The 21,555-nt window shown below is 42.6% G+C and overlaps 1 protein-coding gene across 1 annotated transcript in view; it reads right to left on the bottom strand.

Moving 5' to 3' along the window:
- Positions 1–1,017: 1,017 nt before the first annotated feature.
- The window catches only part of LOC144933140 (uncharacterized), a 47,396-nt gene continuing 26,858 nt past the window's right edge, over positions 1,018–21,555 (bottom strand). Inside the window, exons 3-5 of the mRNA XM_078857726.1 lie at positions 7,870–8,097; positions 6,172–6,312; positions 1,018–5,343 (exon numbers count right to left, since the gene is read on the bottom strand). Of these exons, the coding sequence (XP_078713852.1) occupies positions 5,282–5,343; positions 6,172–6,312; positions 7,870–8,097 (431 nt within the window). The 3' untranslated portion in view covers positions 1,018–5,281. The remainder of the gene's footprint in view (positions 5,344–6,171; positions 6,313–7,869; positions 8,098–21,555) is intronic.

Raw genomic sequence — 21,555 nt, 5'->3', positions numbered from 1 at the left:
GATCAATAAATATGAACGAGACATTACGTAGAGCGATACGCTCGGCTACTCCTGATAGTTATCTGGTTTGACCACCTAAATGCGAAATTGTAGCTGTTGCCCTGCATCTACATCAGCCATATGAAACAAGATTGAGGAATGTGTGTTGACATTGTGTTATTTAATAAATCGCGAAAGTACTGTACTGTATAAAAATGCATCTGCACTATATGAACTGTAGGGGGCAACCTTGCCTCATTATTTTAATCATAAGCAGGGCTTTTTGGAATTCAAAAGTAGAGCACTTTCCACTTTTAACCTTGCATTGGCTTGTAATCATGAAAATTTTCACAGCCATAATCATTGGAATTTCCATCACATGTGGGATTGTGCAGAATGGCTGTCAACTTTTCCATGACAAACTGATGACTGATGACATCACTAGGTTTTACCCTTGCTGGAAATAAAACAGGTGTTAAGATATCCTTTGGGTCTTTCAGTAAAGTCACGTAGATAGGTTCAAAGAAAATAACAAAAACTACGACGTTTCGATGGCAACAGAATGATGATCGCTTGTGTTGCGATCAAAACGTCGTAGTTTTTTCTTAGTTTTTGTTATTTTACTTTAACCTGTAAACGTGAGTTTACCGAAAGACCCAAAGAATATGAATTCCTGCAGTCACGACAGCTTTAAGTCAAGATTTAGGTGTTAAAATGTTCAAACACCAAATAGAAACCTTTTGCAAGGAATGAAGTCCGCATTGACCACGTGTCCTTGTGGTGAACATGCAAACAAACATGCTCTGATATCAGCTGCTCACCACAAGTACGTGTGGCTAATGCAGACTTAATCCCTTGCAAAGTTTTCTATTTGGCATTTGAACATCACAACACCTCCTGTTTTATTGCCAAAAAGGGTAAAATCTATTCTTATTTTTTTCATACATTGATGCTGGCAAAAAGGCCCAATTTTCATGACAGCACATCGCACGATGAACCACCACACACGACAACAGAGGACTTCGCATAACACAACACTCACACTACTCAAGTATTTTTTTTATTGTTTCCGCTGGGGAGATGCGCACAACGTACAGTGATAAAGAAGCCATTTATCAGCATTATTATATTCATCTCTACGACACCAACATTGATCAGCCTGTAAAGGTGTCAAGCAGTATAATTATGGATAATCAAAGGAAATTAAGTGTCGAGGAGCGAGTTGGTAATGGGGAGACAGAGTTCCTGTACTCTGTTTCTCGTTGTATTACAGTACTAGCATCTGGTGTAAAAAAGTTGATTTGAAGTTTAAAAACAGTGGGCTTACATTCAGTGGTCGGGTATAGTTAACACCTATACTTGTTAACTATACCCCAAATTAACTATACCTGTTGCAGGATACGAATATGGACACAGACCAAACTGAAATGCCTCCCCAAAATCCAAAATTCTCGCACTTCTTAGAATACAATCTGCTTTAGTCAAGGCACAGTGTGTGTGTCTACTGTGTTTTAGTTTGCAAAAAGATATTTTACTCGGCAATACAAGCTGAAATGTTAGAACAAAAAAATCCTCTGGCGTACATTAAACAAAATTGTCAGACCAACTTTAAACATTTCTCCAGTTAAGCAAAGACTCATTGAAAGATCAACTCCCTTACCATTTTTTAAAACTGGATTCTCAGCAGTGATTGGCAGTCAAAATGGATGCACGTGGGTCAGTTTAAAGGTTGGTAAAAGTGACAGGCAATGGTAATGTTTCTGTATATTTAAAAATGTTTTTCTAATGTAATCACGGACGCTTGATGACGAGTTCTCGAATGCATATAAGATGACGAGGTTTACCAATTGCACCAACAAGGCACGTCGTGAATGGACTTGTTACATATATTGTGCATGGCATGCGACATTGTTTACTCTTGGAAATACCGTGCGAGACAATTTGGAACAGGATAAAAAAACTAAAACCCACCACCAATTCTGAGAATCCCTTTACCACATGTATTGTGACTTGCCTACTTGTCAATCAATACGGTTTACCCCATTCTTGTACAGGGAAATTGAGTTTTCAGGTCCAAACACCATACAGCCGTTTCAATACGGGCAACAACAAAAACGTGTCTATTTTTTGTGTTTCTCCTTTGTGATGGGACTTTGTAGGATGAACGTTGAGATTTACTTTTATTATTTTATTACTTTATTTTTATTTTATTACTTTATTTTTATTATTTTATTACTTCCCTTCTACGAGACTTTACCGAAAGAACCAAGAAGATGAATCCCTGCAGTCACGAAAGCTTTAAATCGAAATTTACAGGGTGCTTAAAAAAAATGTGAACACTTCTGAGACTTTGCAACAATACCACAAGAAATATGCCTCCGGGCTCTGGAGACCACGTAGAAAAGATTCCAGGCGTGTGTCGACAATGCTGGCGAACAAGTGGAGACGGACTTTTTGAAGCTACTAATATACATTTGTTACCATGTTACAGTGTATTATCCGTTCTTTTTCCATTCATAAACGATAGTCCCATATAAGTGTTAACGTTTATTTAAAGCACCCTGTATAAGGGCACGGGGTGACCAATAAGGTCTGAATTGGTCTGTAATAAGGTGGGCACTGATACGGGGTTGACAGGTACGCGTTTTAGGACATCACTACCGACTACAGCTTGAGTTTATTTCAAGCTCATGTTTGCTCGTTTGGTGTCAGCCAACGCTGTGTGTGTGTGCTCACGTGACTCACAAGTCAGCAGCAGAGGAGGTTAAGAGTCCACACGCAATGTCGCCCCATCATTGCTTGCTGCTCACTCGTCTGTTTTAAAGTGGGGTATGTGTATTTGTGTACGTAAAATAACATAACAATTTAGCCATTTATTTACCTTACAATTCCGTAACGCCGAAATTAAACATTATCTGCATCAACAAATAGTATTTAAATGAATGCACATGCTGATTTTCAGGTGTACAGCTTCAAGTTATTTTATTTATTTCGTTCGCACCTTGTGATTGTTATGTAGGCATTTTTCTTAAAAGTAATTTTTTTGCCATAAAGGAGATAGTCTCGCTAAAGTCATGGAAACAATTACCCGTTAAAATAATTGCTTTGAAACATCAATGGAAATGTAATTATAATTATCTTTGTAGCTCCTCTGCTCCGCCACGTTTGAATATTTTCTACAGCATCCTTTGGGAGTGGACTTCGATGTAAGAACGCCTGTTTGGTCTTACCTGCGTGCTTTGGCTTCATTATACATTCACAGTTATTGTTCCGATATTTATTGGGGCTACCTCTTCATTATACAAACTATGCATACTCACTACCGTGACAGTGAAGCAAATTTTAAACCACGCGTGAAGTGTGATTGGTTGTTAACGTAAATCAAACAACAAAAAAATATTCAAAACAAATCTCGAAACAATATTAACATTGTAAGACTTGAGAAAATAAAACAAACCAGATCAAAATTTGTATTATAGTCGAAAAAAGCGTGTATAATTCAACAACGCAGGCGCCGATTTTCTGACGTGCACCCTGTGGCTCTACTTTGGCAATCGCACCGATCTCGATGCACGTGGCCGTGCGTCAAGGGTCGTGTGGATGTCAGTAACTCTGCCTCGCTGCCCTCTCTGCTGCTGACATAAGAGTCACGTGGGTATGGATGTGCACCCGCGGTGGCGTCACTGGAGCTTTCTTTTCCAGCCTGCAGGCCAAGCGTTCACGGGTGTCCACTTATCAGACTGTTCAATGGTTATGAATATGTAACTCAACTTACATTATAACGTTTTCAATATTTGTTTTATTTTAGAACCTTGTGTGTTTTCTGTGTATGCAGTGAAACATATAGACCGTCACACGCAATATTTCCAAATCCACACATGTGCAGAGTATAAGGTAGGGTGCCAATGATAACCGCAAAGAAAAAAAACAAAGAAAATCGGCTGTATACAGGAAACTACTTGAACTATGCTTTAAAATGTTTCACTTGACCTTATACGCTGCAGAAGTTTGTGTATTTGTGTTTGTGAAAGTAGGGAGCACTACTACATTTTAAATCATTTCAAAACAGCATTTGGAGTGGATTTAAATGTAGATAAAAGCAATATTTATTTTTTATATAGTATATATACCGTTTACTGTGCAGTTACTTGAACACCCACCACCACTATCCCAAGCCAATTAACTAGTAGACAACCACTTGCCAGCTTGGCATGGCTTGGCCAGTGGACAGACACCCCGTTGCAATGCATCCCAGACACCCCACTCCCGAAAAAATGATGCCATAAGCACAGGCCTAGATGGGATTGGTGTTCACCTAAGTAGGGTATGGTAGTTCACGTACGTGAGCATTTCCGAGCATCTGCCTAAACGTTGGAAATGGAGGTATTTATCACTCGTGGTCCCGTTGTGTACAGACCAGTTGGTCGTTTTTTAGGATGACAAATACATTTCAGGTCCTGCCATTTGACCAGAGATTCCCACTTTGAGTATCCTCTACACAACAAATAATCAATCCCAATATCATAAAAGTGTATCATGTCACAATAAAGATATATATAGCAAGCAAATTGCATTTCTGTAATATATTGGACAAAATGTTTGGCCTGTGGGAGGGGTGGGTCAAGGGTAGAGGTGGAGAACTCTTTGATTCCTGAGGGCCTAACAGGACTTTGAAATAAGTTTAGTGGGCCACAGGTTAACACACCACTCATTCACTTCTTTCGTATGTTGAACTTCTTTTGCACTGTACATAGTCACCCGTGCTAATCGAAAGGCCCTTACAGTGGCAGAGGTGACTGAGCATGCTACAATTAGAAAGTGTCAAAAATATTATCTTCTAGTACCCAATTAGGGCATCCAAGATACAGGGATGGACAGATAATTATTCAGCGGTCTCAAAGTGGTACATGCCTCATGGCTGTGGGCGATATGAGGTGAACTCGTGGGCCGAATTTGTTTTGCAGGCTGTAGGGTCACCACCCCTGGTCGAGGGAATGGCTATGTGGCTGGGGTGGGAATTGAACACACGTTGAACGTCTAGGGGGCATGGGCCCACGATGGACCCGGGAAAGTGATTAGTTTGGGAGCACACCAAAGTGGGCTGTTCCCACAAAACCAAATATGCCTGCCATCTTGGCAAGTACAGTAATATAATTACACATTCTATTGCATTATAATCATATGTCTTTGCTCACTTTGCCTATCCATTATGATTATGCCAAAGTCAACAACTTAAGTTTGGTGAGAAGAAATAAAGGAATCTGTGTGGGACTGGAGAATAATATGAGAAAGGACCAAGTCATTACACCAAGCGCTCCTCCTGCTCATCAAGGATGGGCTTGGACTCCGGGCACTTGCGCAGCACTGTGGAAGAAAGGCAATTATTTTAGCTTAGAGATCTCTAATTAAATAATACATGCCTAAATATTAATTACTCAAGATGATCTGGTAGCTCAGGGATCAGAGCACTGAGCTGGAACCCTGAGATGCTTGGTTTGAATCGAGGCAGCCGCTTGTGATTAAATCAGGCTCTTTAAGTCCATTGAGTTGATCTGAGTCTGTTTACCAATACAGGATTGCCTCTGTATTCCCGAATTTGCTATCCGTGATTTTGGCTGTCCGCGAATCGAATTTGCAACTATACACGAATGCATCCAGAGAGAGAGAAAGAAAGTGATGAGATAAAGTGATGAGGATAAAGCATATGATAAAGATAGATTGTCGTAGGCCAATATCACTATTCACCAGCATCTCCGAAACATATCCCTCATGAATAACGAGGGAATACTGTAATTGCACATTAGACCATGGTTGACATATGACAAACATTTTTTGCAATGTGTGCCTCGAAAATGTATGAACAAGTCTATTAAAGTAACTACAAAAGCAGTTCTGTGAGACCATCTTACAGGGCCATTATCTGACAGTGATGCACTGCTCAATGCAGAGTTTCAATTGCGAAGTTTCTCTATGTCGTGACACGTTAACACCCAAAAAAATGTGTGCTTACGATACCATTGGTATACATTGCATTGTAGGGCATTTAATTTTGTAGCTGCAATAACAACTGCAATGTGGTATGCAATGTTGTTGACATTGGGACCATCCTCAAGGCCGCCACCGTAAAATGGTGAATTCTCTGGGCATGTCGCTGGCAGTGAAGCTGGATGTCGTGTTTGGAGCGACACGTACGTTTGGTGATGGAGTGGTTGGGCCGGCTGCTCTCCTTGATGGCCGCCACGGCCGACTTGCGGTACTTGATAGTGACGGCCAAGACAGCGAGAGTCCCGGCGATGGTGACAAGCCCAACGGACGCGTATAGCCACAGCTTGCCTGGGAAACACGCAGTGTGCATGATAACTCTGTGATCAGGGCAGCTGGAAGCGAGGAATGTGAATGTCCTGTGCTGATCGTGCACCGTACAGAGAGCAGCATGTACAGCACAAAGGCACAGCACAGCTTATTGGGCAAAGGAAAGAGAGGCAAGATACATACTGTACAGATGGTATGGGGCACACTGAACACATTCTTTCGGAAAAGTAAACGCCGTCAACAAAGGGTGGGAAAGCGTAACAATCTGCAGAATAGGGCACATTGCTGCTGGGATTTGTGGATAGATGGGGCACACCATACAGGGCAGCACTCTCAAGGCCCAGTGCCAAGGAAACACGAAGCAAGGACATGCAGCGATCTGGGAAACGTGCCAGGAAACTAAGGGCAAGTGGCGTAGGACAGCAACAGAGCACACAGCCAGGCAATGGATAGATGGCGCTGAGGATTAATGTGCACTGAGCAGAAGTGTGAATGAGAAATCGAAGTGTGAAGGGAGGTTTGCATTGGGCCACTGGCCGTCCGAATGTTTGCAGGGCGAGATGGTCCTGGAGATGGGTCATCTTGTAACACCGCACAGCTGCCGAGTTGATTGAAGTTACGGTCCGAATATGAAGCAGCCCAACTCCAGGTCTGGCTTAACGTTGCATGCGACTGGTTGCCAAGAGGCCCATTTCACCGTTGAATGAGGAGAGGTAAACAGGATCATGGTTCAGTGAGTAAAGTATGCAGAAGAATGGTGAGCGAGTGGAAACTCATGATTTTAGCTCACATACACTGAATCAATACTTTTGTAAATATGAATGCTTAAAATGTGTGTGGTGCACCATTCCTCTTTCTCAAACTGCAGAGCCTTTTGCTTTGTTTATTGTCTTACTTGTCCTGGTATGTCCTTATTTTGTTTTTGTTTATATTGATATGGTTGCCTTGTACAGTGTACAATTCAAATTATTACTTATTATTAAATACTCTCAGAAGCAGATTAACTAAAGCTACTTTTACATGCTTTTTTCTTACTCCATAATTGAACGTTATTGTTAAAAAAACAAATGCCCAGCAGCACATTCAAGCATGGCCTATGTCATCAGAAATGTTCTCCTCTGATTAATGGAATATTTTAGTGCTGGTGAAAAGCTGTCTGCTATGCTTTCACAAGCTAATATAGGAGCACTCACAAGAGTGACAAGCAACAACACACTGCTCTGTATGGGTTTGTGTATTTAGAATTCAGCGTGTGTTTATAATTAGAGTGCCTGCGTGCATTGGCCAGCATTTGTGATAACATGCACATCGGTGTGTGTAGGGGCGTAAGCGGGGTTCAGTGTGCAAGCCCAGCCTACATGGCCATAGTCTGTGACTATGGTTTGTCTCCCAGTGTCTTTGCCTAATTGTTGTTTACCGTACAAGATGCCAATATTTACCACGAAAAGACTGAACATCATGAGCCATGTGTTTAATTACCACTGCCGTCCTACGTGTCTTGGTTTGCGTGTGGATCTAAGAGTTTGTACTGAGAAAAGGGCGAGTGCTGCTAATTGTGCGCGTATATGTGCCACCAACTTCCTGTGAAGCTGAACGTGTTGGGATCGTGAGCAATCTCCTCCTCGTCATTGATCTCCTCCAAGAGACTGGTGATCTTCTCCGCCTGGACCCCGGCATGCTCCAACTCATCCTCCTCCGTCTCCTCCACTTCTTCCTTCTCCCACCTCTCATTGTCCTCCTTCCAGTAGTCTCTTTCTTGGGACGAGGCCATCTCCCCTTTATTGTTGCCGTCTTCCTCAGCCGCACCTGATGTGGAGAGAACAAAAGTTTGTTTCAATGCCAAGTTTGTTAAGTCATCTATTTATCCCAATCTTGTATACTCCTATCAGCAATCTTATCTTATATAAATTATATACAGCGCCTTACTCCAAGGCGCTTTACAAAAATAATTAAATTGTACGTAAGAAGAAAGTACGTGGTTAAAATAATGAGTGTCGTTAATAAAAGTGGTGGTGTAGTTATGGTGACAGGAGGACAGGTGGGAGTGGTTAAGGAGGGGTTAAGGGTTGGGGGTCCTGATAGGGGTTGAGGTAGTGATAGGTTTCATGGTAGTGATAGGGGTAAAGGAATTGGGGAAGACCTGGTCGTAGCTCGGGTGCAGGGAGGAGGGAGTAGAAGTAGCAAAATGTTCTGGGTAGAAGATATGGGTTGTTTTAAGGATGGAATGGAAGCAGGTTATGGCGAAGATGATTCTTTTATGTGCAGTGGAAGTTTGTTCCAGTAAAGGGGAGCAAGAAGGGAAAAGGAACGAAAGCGAGACTGGGCGCAGGGCGAGGGAGGCACACGGAGGGACGGTAGAGACTGGGAGAGTAGAGGACAAGATGGGGCAGAGGAGTAAGATCCAATCAGAACTCTCACGGTAATTAAACGTTCATAGAGGATCAGGTCACAAATTATGTTTATGAAACTAACAAGTGTTTTTGAGCACCAACCAGGGTATGAACATGGTTCACCTCGCTGCTATAATGCATTTTAGTACACATACTCATGCCAAAAAGAGTTGCAAGTACTGTACTGCAATAAAAAATCAAATACAGAGCAAGATAATATAATTCACAGTAGAATGTGTACATTTTATTTCCTGCACCGAAAGCAAGATGCGTTTAATCGCAACATTTAACTATATCTTGAATCACTGAACATACAAAAAAAATGTCATTGGACACGTTGCTATTGCTTCTATCATTTTGCCAAGGCCCTGCAGCTGTTGCGATGTTGACTCTCATGTCCTAAAACGTTTTGCATTGCCACGTGCCACCTCTCTGGTCTTCCACTTGGTTACCGACTTGAGATGCAACTTCACTATCTGTATTTAACTACCCCCGCGCCACCCCCCTCTATATGCTGCGTAGATGCCCCACTGTAGTGCAGGTGGGCCTGCTTGCAAACTCCAATCGCTGATTTGAGAAGTGATTTTCGTCAAGCGCAGAGGTTTGGGGTATACGTTAAGATGGTGTACTCTAATAAGATTAAAAAGGGAAGGAATTAGTGATGTCTTGACAAACCAATGTTGTGGAAATAGACTCTCATTTTAAAAGGGGGGGGGCATAAACGATAACAGTTAGCTTTTCATGTAGCACGAGTTGAATTCCCTCCCTGGCCTGCTGTTCTTATCAACAAGGTCACATATATTGTTAACCGTTTTCTTGTTGACAGAGGAGAGGAACTCTGTGTGCCCGTGAACTTTGGGGGAGACTCGGAGACGCGGGATTGTTTTTGCAAGCTTCAAAATATGATTTATATTTGTTAATGGCATGAGAGAAGATTTCAAATATATTGTGAAACGGCACAGTGTGCGCACCAGCTGTTTGTGCTGAGGCATGCTAATTCATTGCTTTTCGTCAGACATCACGTTACATTTGATATGTCAGTGTGGCTAATGCACATACGGATGTAGCTTCCAGATAAATTCTCCATAAACATAGCATGGTCGAACACATATGTACTATCGATTCATAGCCTACTCCAGAAAAGCAAAATGTTTGCTGGTTTACGAATTTTAAGTTTTAAGTGCCACGTCTGCATCACTGTAGGCGTGTGCTTAAAGATGTCGGCATCATTAAAGAAGAAGCCTGGTTGTTGTCAACGTTCATAATCAACGATTTTTGGGTTTAGATCGCGTTATTTATAAATGTGTCGTAACCCTCCACCACCCGACATGGCGGGTTACGACACATTTATAAATAACGCGATCTAAACCCAAAAATCGTTGATTATGAACAATATTGGTCGCGAAAGCCTACGTGTTGTCAACGTGTGCGTTATTTCATTTATCATGAGGTTTGGCTCGCTTTGCCGATTCTACCTTTCCTTTTGACGTCGTTTTGTATCGTTTTCCGACTGTGCGTTCTGATGTACGGTAGATCACCAGGAGAATGCCATTTTTGACAAGGGCAACATAGTTATGCAAACGACAGACTTGCGGCTTGAACGAGTCTGATCTAAACTTGACATGCCGCCGTGAAGAGAAGCCGCTCGGAAAAGGTTCGAGCGCAACGGAGAAAATATTCGCGCAAGACTCCGCAAGTGACGACGGCGAGCGACCGAGGCCGTTCGCTGCGTGTCCGGGGCCTTCGTGGGCCGCCCCTTGGCCACACAAGCCAGGGCGTAGAAGAAAACTACGTTATATCCTTGCCTAAAGCAGAAGAGAGACAGAGGGGGAAGAGGAAAATTGACATTGTGCAGTGTGGCTGCATAACCTGAGTCGACATCATGGTCGAGAAGGAATCGGTGAGCAAACTGCTCTGAAGATATTGTATCAATGGCTCACTCTGCTTCATGAGCACCCTAAAGCCAAGGCTGTTGTCAAGTTGAATGAGGAAACATTGAATGACACGACCAAGCTATGTAGACCCACTCTTAAGTGAATGCTCACGTAACCATCGCCTCCTGTGTGTGTGTGTTTATATTCTCTGCATCTGTCAGTCGACTTTTACTTAAGTATAAAGACATTATCTGGATACCTGAGAGTGGTTTTGCTTAATTTCGAGTTTTTAAATTCTGAAAGTGACAAAGTCTTTGGTAAATGCCAAGACAACAGTAATAATTAACCAGACCTGCCTACACTACAAAACCCATCATCAAAACCTCATTCTAATTACCAAATGTTCGTTAATAAATCCCGAACAGTTTAACACGTAGGCTTTCGCGGCCAATATTATTCATAATAAAGGTTTTTTTTGTTTAGATGACGTAAATATAAATGTGTTATTAACCCACCACCACACGACAACCAATTAGTAAGGTTTGTCATGTAAACATAACGTTCCAATTAGTTACAACTTCAGTACACTACACTAGTGTGTTGGAGAGTAAAGGCAAAGAATATGAAACCCACAACATTTACAATTTGAGTACGACATTTTGCTGGCGATTACAACCAGCTTCATCAAGCGATGTGCCAAAATTGTGAAGCAGTCTTCCTGTTTGCGGGCTTCACACTCAAATTAAAAATGCTACGCAAATTTGGACTTAAGAATAATTGCATATAAATACTGTATATAAATTAATGGGCTTCTGCAGGAATCAAACCAATGAATTTGGCCAAAAACTGACTCGACAGCAACTTTATGCTCCCCCGGCAGGCTGTATATCCATCCTTATTATGGTTTGTCAACGCAGACGCAGTACAATGCCATAATTAGAAATCTTTGGGGTTTTTTTTCATTGAGACTACGGGGGGCTTGTGTTGCACGGACAGCCGTTTAGCACCACTTGCGATGTCTGGCAAAAGGGAAACAGCAGCACACGGGGTATGTCAGGAAGTGTACAGTGCCCTCAGGCTGCTTGCCAGGAAGGGAAATCCGCTCTGGAGCTGCTTTCCTCTGCATATCAAATATGTTGTGATTTTTTTTCTCTCTGTTCCATTTGACAAATTGAAATCATTTTTCATTTCCTGTATTGGGGAAACCATACGGTTATGTATTTCGTGGTGCTTTCCAAATACTGCTTTACAGAAGTGCCATATCCGGAGACCACGTACAAGTTGTGTGTATGTCACATGGACCGATGTATTAATTGGCCAATAACGCCTTCATTGGCTGATAACATCTTGATATATATGGGACCGTAGAGCTTGGGCAATTGTTGGTGCCGGCTCATCGCGTGGCTGCTTGAATGTGGTTCCTCCTCGCACGTCTCTGACATTCCCTCTCTCTCTCTAAAGGAGTGGGTGAAGACTGTGTCGGTTATGAGTTGAGAATGACATTTTCTCTCTATGTAAAAGATGCACAAATGTACGAATAAAGCGAATTTGCACCTGCTTTTCTCCACGTAAGTACGGTACTCGTGCATACACCGCACCCGCACGACACAAGCTCACAAAACAAGCACATCAGTGTTCATGTAAGAATCGATTATTTGTAATTATATACAAATCATATGTTACTTATCATGCTCGTGTAAATGTAAGCTAAGAATGAACAACATTTCACAAGTTAAAATGAGATTCAATTGTCAATTTGTTGAATCGAATCACATCTAGAAATCGAATCGGTGAGGCAAGTGAATTTGTGCATGCCTGCCTGATCTGCACACGTTCAACAAGTTACACAGCGTAATCGTGAGCTCATACGCACATTGCCTCTACAACCCGAGAGAGTTTTTACATCACCGCAAAGCTTTGTAAAGGATCAAAAGGGCATTGAGATATATTATTAATGTTTAATTCGTGCAATAGATATGTCTTGGTCATGGATTTTTGGCACGTGGCCGCTTTGCACAGGAAAATGCAGCCTGACAAACGTCTCGAGATGGAATGAAATCTGTCAGGCATCTGCTTACAAGGCAAATGCATTTCCCCCTAAATGAACATTCATGAAAACATTTAACTTCATTTTTACTTTTAACTACCCTAACAAAAATGTCACCGTGGTGACAGCAATAGCCCCCCCTTCCCCCTGGAAGCGCAATTTGTTTCGTGAGCATTTCCCCCCCCTGCAACCATGGCAATGGCTGAAGCAATGGCTGCCACTGATATTGAGGCGATCTTTCAGGGCGCAGTTGGAGATGCGGGCGCTGTTTGCATTTCAGCCTGGTAAGCGGCCAACTCGGGAGAGAAAAACGAAATAATAAATAAATGACCCGCTGTGCGAGGATCAAGTGCACCTTAGCTTTTGAGCCTTTGTCTAATTGACGTCAAGTGAGTTCCCTGTGGCCTGTCATGTTCAAATGTTATAGGTTGAATCACGGCTGCCTATCATTTTCACAATTGACATTATTGTTTTTTTTTATTTGCGTTTGCTGGCTGCAGTTATGGGCAATTACATAGTCATTGCAACAACGCATCTCCTCCATATTTCTCACATACCTATGTATGTATGTTGAACTTCTTTCGCACGGTAGGTAGCCAACCGTGCAACTCACTAATTCGGCTGAGTCTCATCAATACGATGCTTTTATATTGATGAACACTTACAAAACATTAATAATGCCAGTTATGTATTTTAATGGAAGTTATATTCCAACCTACACTGACCGTTTGCTGAAGTACAGTCAATCAACCCCCATGACCACAAGGCATGCGGGGAGGCCTTCATCCAGCAGTGGATTTACAATGGATGTAAATTATTTTTAAAAACATTTACAGTTATTCAACCCACTGTCTCAAGAATATATATATCAGGAAGGGTCTTACATTGAGATGTTTGGCCAATAAAATGAATGATTGGCTTATATGTGGGAGATGTTATGGTGAATTGCCCAAAAGGTGACTAATTTCGCATCGTCTTTAGCCTCTCATACACCAAGCACGGAGTCGTAAGTGCACTTGCAGCCACACAAATGCAGCTCCAGAATCAAACTAAACGGGAAACAAGTAACAACATGCCAATGCCCATGTTCTTTTTAAACAAATATTTAGAAAAATGTAATACCATATAGATCCTGCCCTCGTGTGAACTTATTGCCGTAAACATGTATTGATGCCAACTCCTCATAAAACTATTGATTTATCATAAGATGTGTTTCACTCGACTTGCAATTCAAGAGCCACAAGTGCAAGTATGCACACCGCACTTGAATGTATTTGGGGGGAATGGGGAGGCGGTCGCAGAAGTTGTGTCTTGTGTCCTCCTCCACAGTGACACGTGAGTGTCACCTCAGACTAGACTTGTTGGATATTAAGTCAGTCGTGAATTTACTCGCGAATACAATTTTTTTTTACAAAGTTACTCTGGCAAAAAAAAGCACTCTGTGTGGTGGTCCATTAATGGCACAATGTCATGAAGTACTAATATTAAAATGTAAGAGATATTTCATTAAGGAAGGCAACATTAATGTATGATATGCAGTCTATGATGAACAGCAACACAAAATAAATAGACCAACACACACGCACAGGTTAATAACCAAACATTTATTACAACTTGCAAACTTGTAGCTTTGAGGATGCTACTGAGGTAACCCTAGGTATCACTTTTAAAAACACGATTTGTTTACATAACTGATTAATGGATATTACCTAATATACTCACGTATAATTTAACTTTAAATGATCAAAGGTGATCACATGTGCTGTAACCGATTAATATAAATATATCTTAACACAAAGGGCCATCATACGCCTAACACCTGCGATACAATTTAATAATATATTGTTGTGAATGTTAATTTATTTTAATAAATAAAAGAGTAGACATCTTGTTCAGAAGCTGACCCAAACGTGTAACGTTTTTATAAATACCAGCCTGGAATGAACAACACTCGGGTTATGAATCAGAGAGGAGTTCGGCATAGTTTACTCATGTTGCATGAAGGGCCATTTGCCTAGCATGAATGCACCCTCTGATGAGTATATACACACACAAGTAACATTTCTTGCCAAGGCATTACATACTCAACTTGGCTTAACCCTTGCACACCATCTTCATGTATGTGTTTAAGAAACATACGATTACTATTATTTTATTTACTCAGGTAAAGCCTAATGAGCTATTTGCTCTTTTTCAGAGGTGATCTGGCCACTTATGATAGCTCATCAAAGTGATTTATAAACGTGGGAATATATAGTATCTGCTAAATAAATCTAAATGCATGTTTATCAATGTCGAGGGCAGACCCAGAGGAAACCTGAAGAAAAATCCACGCGACCACCACGGGGGTAGGTAAGGCACAAACTCCAAATATAGAGCATCATTATCAGGTTCAGGATTTGGATCGAATCCGCAACCTCCTGCACACCAAGCGAGGGAAACAACATCTCGCCACCACGGCACCCCAAAAAGCCACCCATACCACAATGTGGCCAGCCTCCTGGCACATAATTGCCTACTACATACTGTACAGTGATTAGAGGCTCCCAACGCAAAGGATGTCCCATTTACCAAACAGAAGGCACAGTCAAATTGCTGAAGTTTCACAGGACTTGACCACGGTCACAAAAGCCATGGCAAAAGGCAGGCATGGTAATACAGAAGAAGAGAGTCGGTGTGAACTCCCTCTCATCCTGGCCCTTTATATTTTCAACGAACACACCGCACATGAACACGGCAAATGACTGGCCGCTATGGGTGAAACATTCCACCACTATTGGCCGAAGTTACTTTTAAGCAATGTAAACTTGATTAGGCTAAACCATTTTAAGGTTTCCCATTGTAGACTACATCTAAAGTGTAACGTGTAAATAATTCGTCATGAGCCTGCAGAGAAACACGATGTTTTCGGACTGTTCTGCCGCTCACTCGTCCGTTTCCCGTCAAGGAAGTGAGAGTTATTTTCAGCGTTGGTTTGGGGGTTTTTTACCCACAGACAATTTCACCTTCTTCAACTATTCTCAGCGGCCTTGACGAACCGCAAGCGTTCCTCGCTCCGACTAGAAAAGTATGCACATCAATCGCAACTTGACCTTGAATGCTCCGCTAGATAAGTAGCCCACATGAATGTCTTGATGAGTTGCAGCTACATTGCCAAATTCAACTAAAATGCATACATAACTTCAAGCAATTGCGCAAGTTGAACACATGAGCGTGTCCCGATATTTTTGTTCAGTCAAAACTGAGGTAATGTACACAAATGTTATCAAGATTGACGGCTGAATATAGCAAAATTCCCATTTTGCCGCGCATTTAGAGGAATTGTGCGACATAGGACTTATAAGAAGTGGTGTTAAATATCCCTCCCACGCCATACGTAACTAAAACCCAGAACTTGCCCAACCATACACCACGAGATGCTGCCATAGTATACTGGTTAGCTCACTGGAATTGCAATCCCGCCCGGTTCGATCTGCCGATGTGGCAGTTTAAACAATGGACACATTTCAATCTGGATTTGAAGCTTTCGTGACTGCAGGAATCCATACTCTTTGGTTCTTTCGGTAAAGTCACGTAAGTAGAAATGTCTGCTGTAGACATCGAGCTGTTCGCAGCAGACATCGCGGCTGTCGCGATTTTCACCTGAAGACGATGGCTTGTGTTGCTATCGAAACGTCGTGATTTATTTTGCTTTATTTCTACCTACGTGACTTACCGAAAGAACCAAAGAGTAATGAACACATTTCTTAAATACCCCCCCCCCCACCGACTCTGTCCACCCAAAAGTATAGATGGGTACAACCACGGTCAGTCGAACAGAAAGTCATGTGCGATGGGATAAAATGTGTGTGCTGCCATCTTTTCCAAGACGTCCCGTGTAAAAAAGGAAGGGTCAAACTACCTTCAAGATGGGCTCTCTACAGGGCTCCTTCTCGTGGAGGCCCTTCTGCCAGCAGTGGCGTGAGCAAGCAATTGCTGAGCTGCACCTTTACCATCACACAACACAGTCGAGTGTTGTGCAGTCTATTCATATTGGGGTTATCGAATTACAGGTTCATGAGTGACACAAATTTACCCCCAAGGCATTCAATAATTTGTCATCATACAGCATCGCGTTTCAATTCAGGAAGTGATTATTATTGTTGTTCTTGTCTCACGCTTGTCCTCTCATTTGAGTTTTTTTCCATCTCGTTTGTAAAAATGTGTTTGCTTGACCCGAAAAGTTACATGAGAATAACATTTTCATATCACTTGCGTACAGTACCATATCATGAGTAATAACATAATAATTAACACGTCTAAGGCGCATTTCATCTACAGATCCCAATGCAACCCAACAGGTACATCAATTCATCGCTATGTGCATACTTTATCCTAATTTTACAAGGTTTTTGTTACATGATCTTCATAACTTACTTATTCATGGGATGTGTGCATGTTACATACACTGTTACAATGCCTGAAGCTAAGATTCTTCTGGACAGGGCCAGTCTTCAGATTTAAAAAAGGACTACTGTCAAAAACACAGTACACGTAGATGTCAGTCCATATGCTGGATGAGGGCCTCTTTAACACCGTTTGGGTCGTGGGGGTTATTTGACCAAACTTCACCACACTGGTCAGTGCAGGTTAGTGATGACGGGGAACATAGACATGGGGGAGCATAGAAATATTAAATTGAAAATGTTTTACTTTAAGAAAAAAAATATCATCAGAATTTGTGATTTTAACACTTTCAAACTGCAGTCATGTTGAACACATGAGCTGTGTCCCGTCGATATCTCTAAGAAAGCTAATCTAATATAAAAAATTGGCATAAGGTTGTGTTGCTATGAGGGACTCCCCCTGTAGAAAAAAACAGCCAAATTGATCAAAGGTTTTACAAAAACCAGCGGTAATAAACATTGCCTTTGTGATGCCAAAATTCCCTGACGTCATCTTGCAAAGTCGCAAGTCACTCGCCGTGGTGACGTGACCTCATTTTACTGCTTTAAAATTAACATTATCACTAATTAAACACTTTCGAGGACAAACAAACACACGTTGGAAAGTGCAATATAAAGTTTCCTCTTCGTTTAATACAGCAACAGCTTAAAATTATTGCTTTTGGATTACATTTCTTTGGTTTATTTTTGGCAAAGGTAAAACCCATGAGGCAATAAATGCAATTTTTTATTGGGATCTAGTTGCACAATCGAAACTTGGTTATATAAAAAAAAACATAAACAAAGGAATAAAAAAACAAGTGCACAAGGTCAAGTTCCAAACGGCAAGGCCGTGCATCAACATGGTACAACCAGCACAAATAATATAACAAGGCGAGTAGAACGCACCCCACACAAAAATAGTCTGCAACGCAGAGCGATCAATTGCACGTACACATAAAGGGCTTCTAATGTCCAAAAGTTTTTTAGAATCAGAATAATCAGAATCAGAATATGTATAGTGAATTAATCTGATGAGCTATAAAGCTCTTTTTCACAGATGTCGAGTAGAAGGACAAGGACGGTAAGGTTTTAATCCCAAACATGTTAGCTCAGTTGTTCAAGACATTGGGAGCCACCACACGGAAGGAATTTAAACCAAGTTTGGTTCTCATGTGGGGGGGGGGGGGACTTTTGAGCAGGAACAAGGTGGAAGTTCTCATATTATTGTGCCGACAGATTGCGTGGGTATACTCTTGCCAGCACACACAAAGTACATCCGTTATATGCATGTGCTAGCACCTCGCTCATTACTGCTAAAATAATTCACAGGCCTAGTGAAGGTGGCATCGGACACCTTGCTTTCAAGTTGACATGAATTGAAGCAATCCTTCATCACTTAACCAGTCTCATGGCAAAGTCTCAGAAATCTCAAGAACATTAGCTTAAGTACAGATAAATAAATACAATAATGAGGTAAGAACCAACTGAGAGGTACCAGAAGTCTCTTTGAAATATCAGAATCTGGCTCAGACATATATTTCTAAATTTATTGCCCCTCATATGAAAATGGAGGGAGGGCCGCAGCTTTTGAACACTATGTGATTTAACTTGGATAAAGATCAGTGTGTAATGAATGATCATCATTGAGGCTGTCGCAGCACAATGGCTGGCATCATGCAAGTCCTCACACCGGATAAGCTCTTAGAGGAACACCATGTCCGGGCATTCTGTTACGTAATTATCGTCCAAGGGCCTATATAATATTGGGAAGCCTTTAGGTACATCATGCTACGGCATAGGTTCGGACATTCGGGAGCATTGCATTCAATAGGGCTGAGACTGGATAGAGCTTGGATTGGGTGACCATCCTGAAGGGAACAGCTTGTCATTGGGCTACGGGGGCTACGTGGTGGGTAGCAGAGGCTGTTGCAGTGAAATCCATTGTTGTATTATAAACCCTACTCCCACGTCTATGCTCCCTGTCTTTACCAGCTCCTGCTGACCAGCGAGGTAAAGTTTGGCGAAATAAACTCCATGACCCGCACGGGGTGGGGAGGCCCTCATCCAGCAGTGGATTGACAAAATGGCTGATCGTGTGCATGTACACACACATATTCTACAGAGACGCGCAGATAACAGGAGCACGAGCCCACGAGGACGAGGAGATGATCCTGCAGAGCAGGTTTTATGGATTTTGGAGCCGGAGGCGACGTATAACCAGACAAAAAGCTCACAAACACCACTGCTTCACTTGGCCCAGCGAGAGCGCGTTGCAGAGGTTCACGGTTCGATTCCGGCGGCCTCCCTGGTTAATACCGCAGGTGCATGAACATTAAAATACGGCGACCAGTGCCGGATTATCCTAGTAGCAAAAGTAGCATATGCTACGGGCCCCACACTTTCAAGGGCCCCGCGCTAAATTCTTTCAAGCTATCAATTCCGGCTCAGTGATTCTGCACTTGCTCTATTACTATAGTACTGTACTACCTTCAACTTTTATGAACAACTGGGTGTTTAAGGTTTGCGATTTGTCATATTCTGGCTGTATAGCAAGTGTTTTAATATTTCTGTTTTTTTTTTATTTAGGGCCCCTTTATAACAGAATGCTACAGGCCCCGCACTAGCTTAATCCGGCACAGACGGCGACCCGAGTTCAATTCCCGACCACATCTAACCATCAATGGTCAGTGGTGTCAGAATCCTTCTTGGGCCACATCTTTCTGACCAGTGCTGTGAAGAATGGTCAAAACCCACCATGACCAGCACGGTGTGGAAGAGGCCTTCATACAGTGGTGGATAGATGAGCTGTACATAAAATGTATTTGTTAACCAACACACGGGTGGATCAACTTAACTTCGCAGCAATGTGTCTCCCATTTTTTTAACATCCGAAAATAGTGGGGAACATCGCGTGGTTAAATACAATGACACGATCCAAACGACGTGGGACAGAGGAGGCCCTCATTCCGCGGTGGAAAGTAAGGTGGGGGGCACAAGCTTCGTCACCGCTGTTGTTATCCTGTTAAAGAGCGCTCCTGGCGTGACTCACAGCGCTTCCCGTAAGCGCACGGGTAGGAGGCTGAGGGCTGCGACTTACGGCACCGCCCGAGCCCGGGGGGAACGGTTCCAGCCCATGGTGGCTGCAGTTAAACACGCGAATTCCAAAAACCAAGATCCCCTCCCGTATAGCCTGAACAGACTGTTGGGGCAAGTGCTGCTAGCGAGCACCTATGAAGGCCGGCACGGCACAGGAAGAGGGGTGGGTGGCCAACACCACGCCCGACCGCCTTTGTCTCCCCAGTGGCGATGTTTACACACCGCACCGGGTACTCATTTGAGGCCGAGTCGCCCTAGGGGAGGCCCAAGATCGGTTCAGACAAAATTCGTCACCGGTGTTGGCCGTGAGCAGGAATCGAACTCGGGTCACCGGGGTTCGTAGCGCAGCGCGCTAACCGCTACACCACCGCTCCTCACATACAGACACGCACGCCTGCCTGCCCACACATGCACCACAGCATGCACCACAGCATTCCCTTCCACACGCGAATTCCCTTGCCCAATACCAACGAATGCACCGTATCCGGCCACGCTGGCCAGCCAAGCAGTCGGTGGGCGGCGGAGATATTAAAAAATGCAGAGCAGATGTCTCTCAAAAGCTTCGCGCTGTTTTACAGAACGAAAACAACCCCCTTCAGTTCCAAGCAATGAACGATACGACGGGAATGCACCGAACAAACCCGAGCGTATAGGCACCGAGTGCTTTTGTAGACATTTGTGAATGATTCGAGTCGATGCCATGTGCTGCATACCCTTCCTTGCCCATCACAACTTCACGGTGTCTACAACTGTTTACACTGCACCTGTTACTACCCACAAAAAACATTTAAATTGAATGGCACCAGTTTACGAACTGGGGGTGAGCGGACGGGTGGTGGAGCGGTGGTTTAGTGGTTATCAAATTTCACCGTGAAACTCCGCCGGGTGACTTGAGTTCAATTCTCAGCCACAGCTAATTACACTGGTCAACACACTTTTTCTGGAATAAGGTATTCCAACGGTTTTAAGGTCATTTTGGGATGCTGATTCCAAATCTTTTGTCTATCACATCAGATTATTGAGATATAAAATATTGCATTTTCAATAAAAACGGCAGAAGAAAAATATTAAATAAATGTGGACATCTACATAACATGATATTATAAACACACTATCCTAAAAATACAGCACCATATTTTAACACTAAAGCAGTCACTGACTCGCAACAACTTGCAATCATAAGTGACAGAGTTAATTTCGGGTAAAATCAATGAAAATGGGGTATGCCGATAGCATAAAAATGAGATGTTATGGAGCAAATCTGAGATCAGATTTGGAATCAGCACCCTGAAAATAGTCTAAAACAGCTGCAAAAGTCCAGGCCAGATTTTTTTTTTGTTGACCAGTGTTATCAATGGCCACATCTTTCTAACCAGCGCTGTGAAGAATGGTCCAAACCCACCATGATTAACACGGTGGGTGAGAGGCCT

Source organism: Lampetra fluviatilis, chromosome 6, assembly GCF_964198595.1.
Source record: "Lampetra fluviatilis chromosome 6, kcLamFluv1.1, whole genome shotgun sequence".
NCBI lineage: Eukaryota > Metazoa > Chordata > Hyperoartia > Petromyzontiformes > Petromyzontidae > Lampetra > Lampetra fluviatilis.
This window is presented reverse-complemented; position numbering and strand designations above follow the sequence as displayed.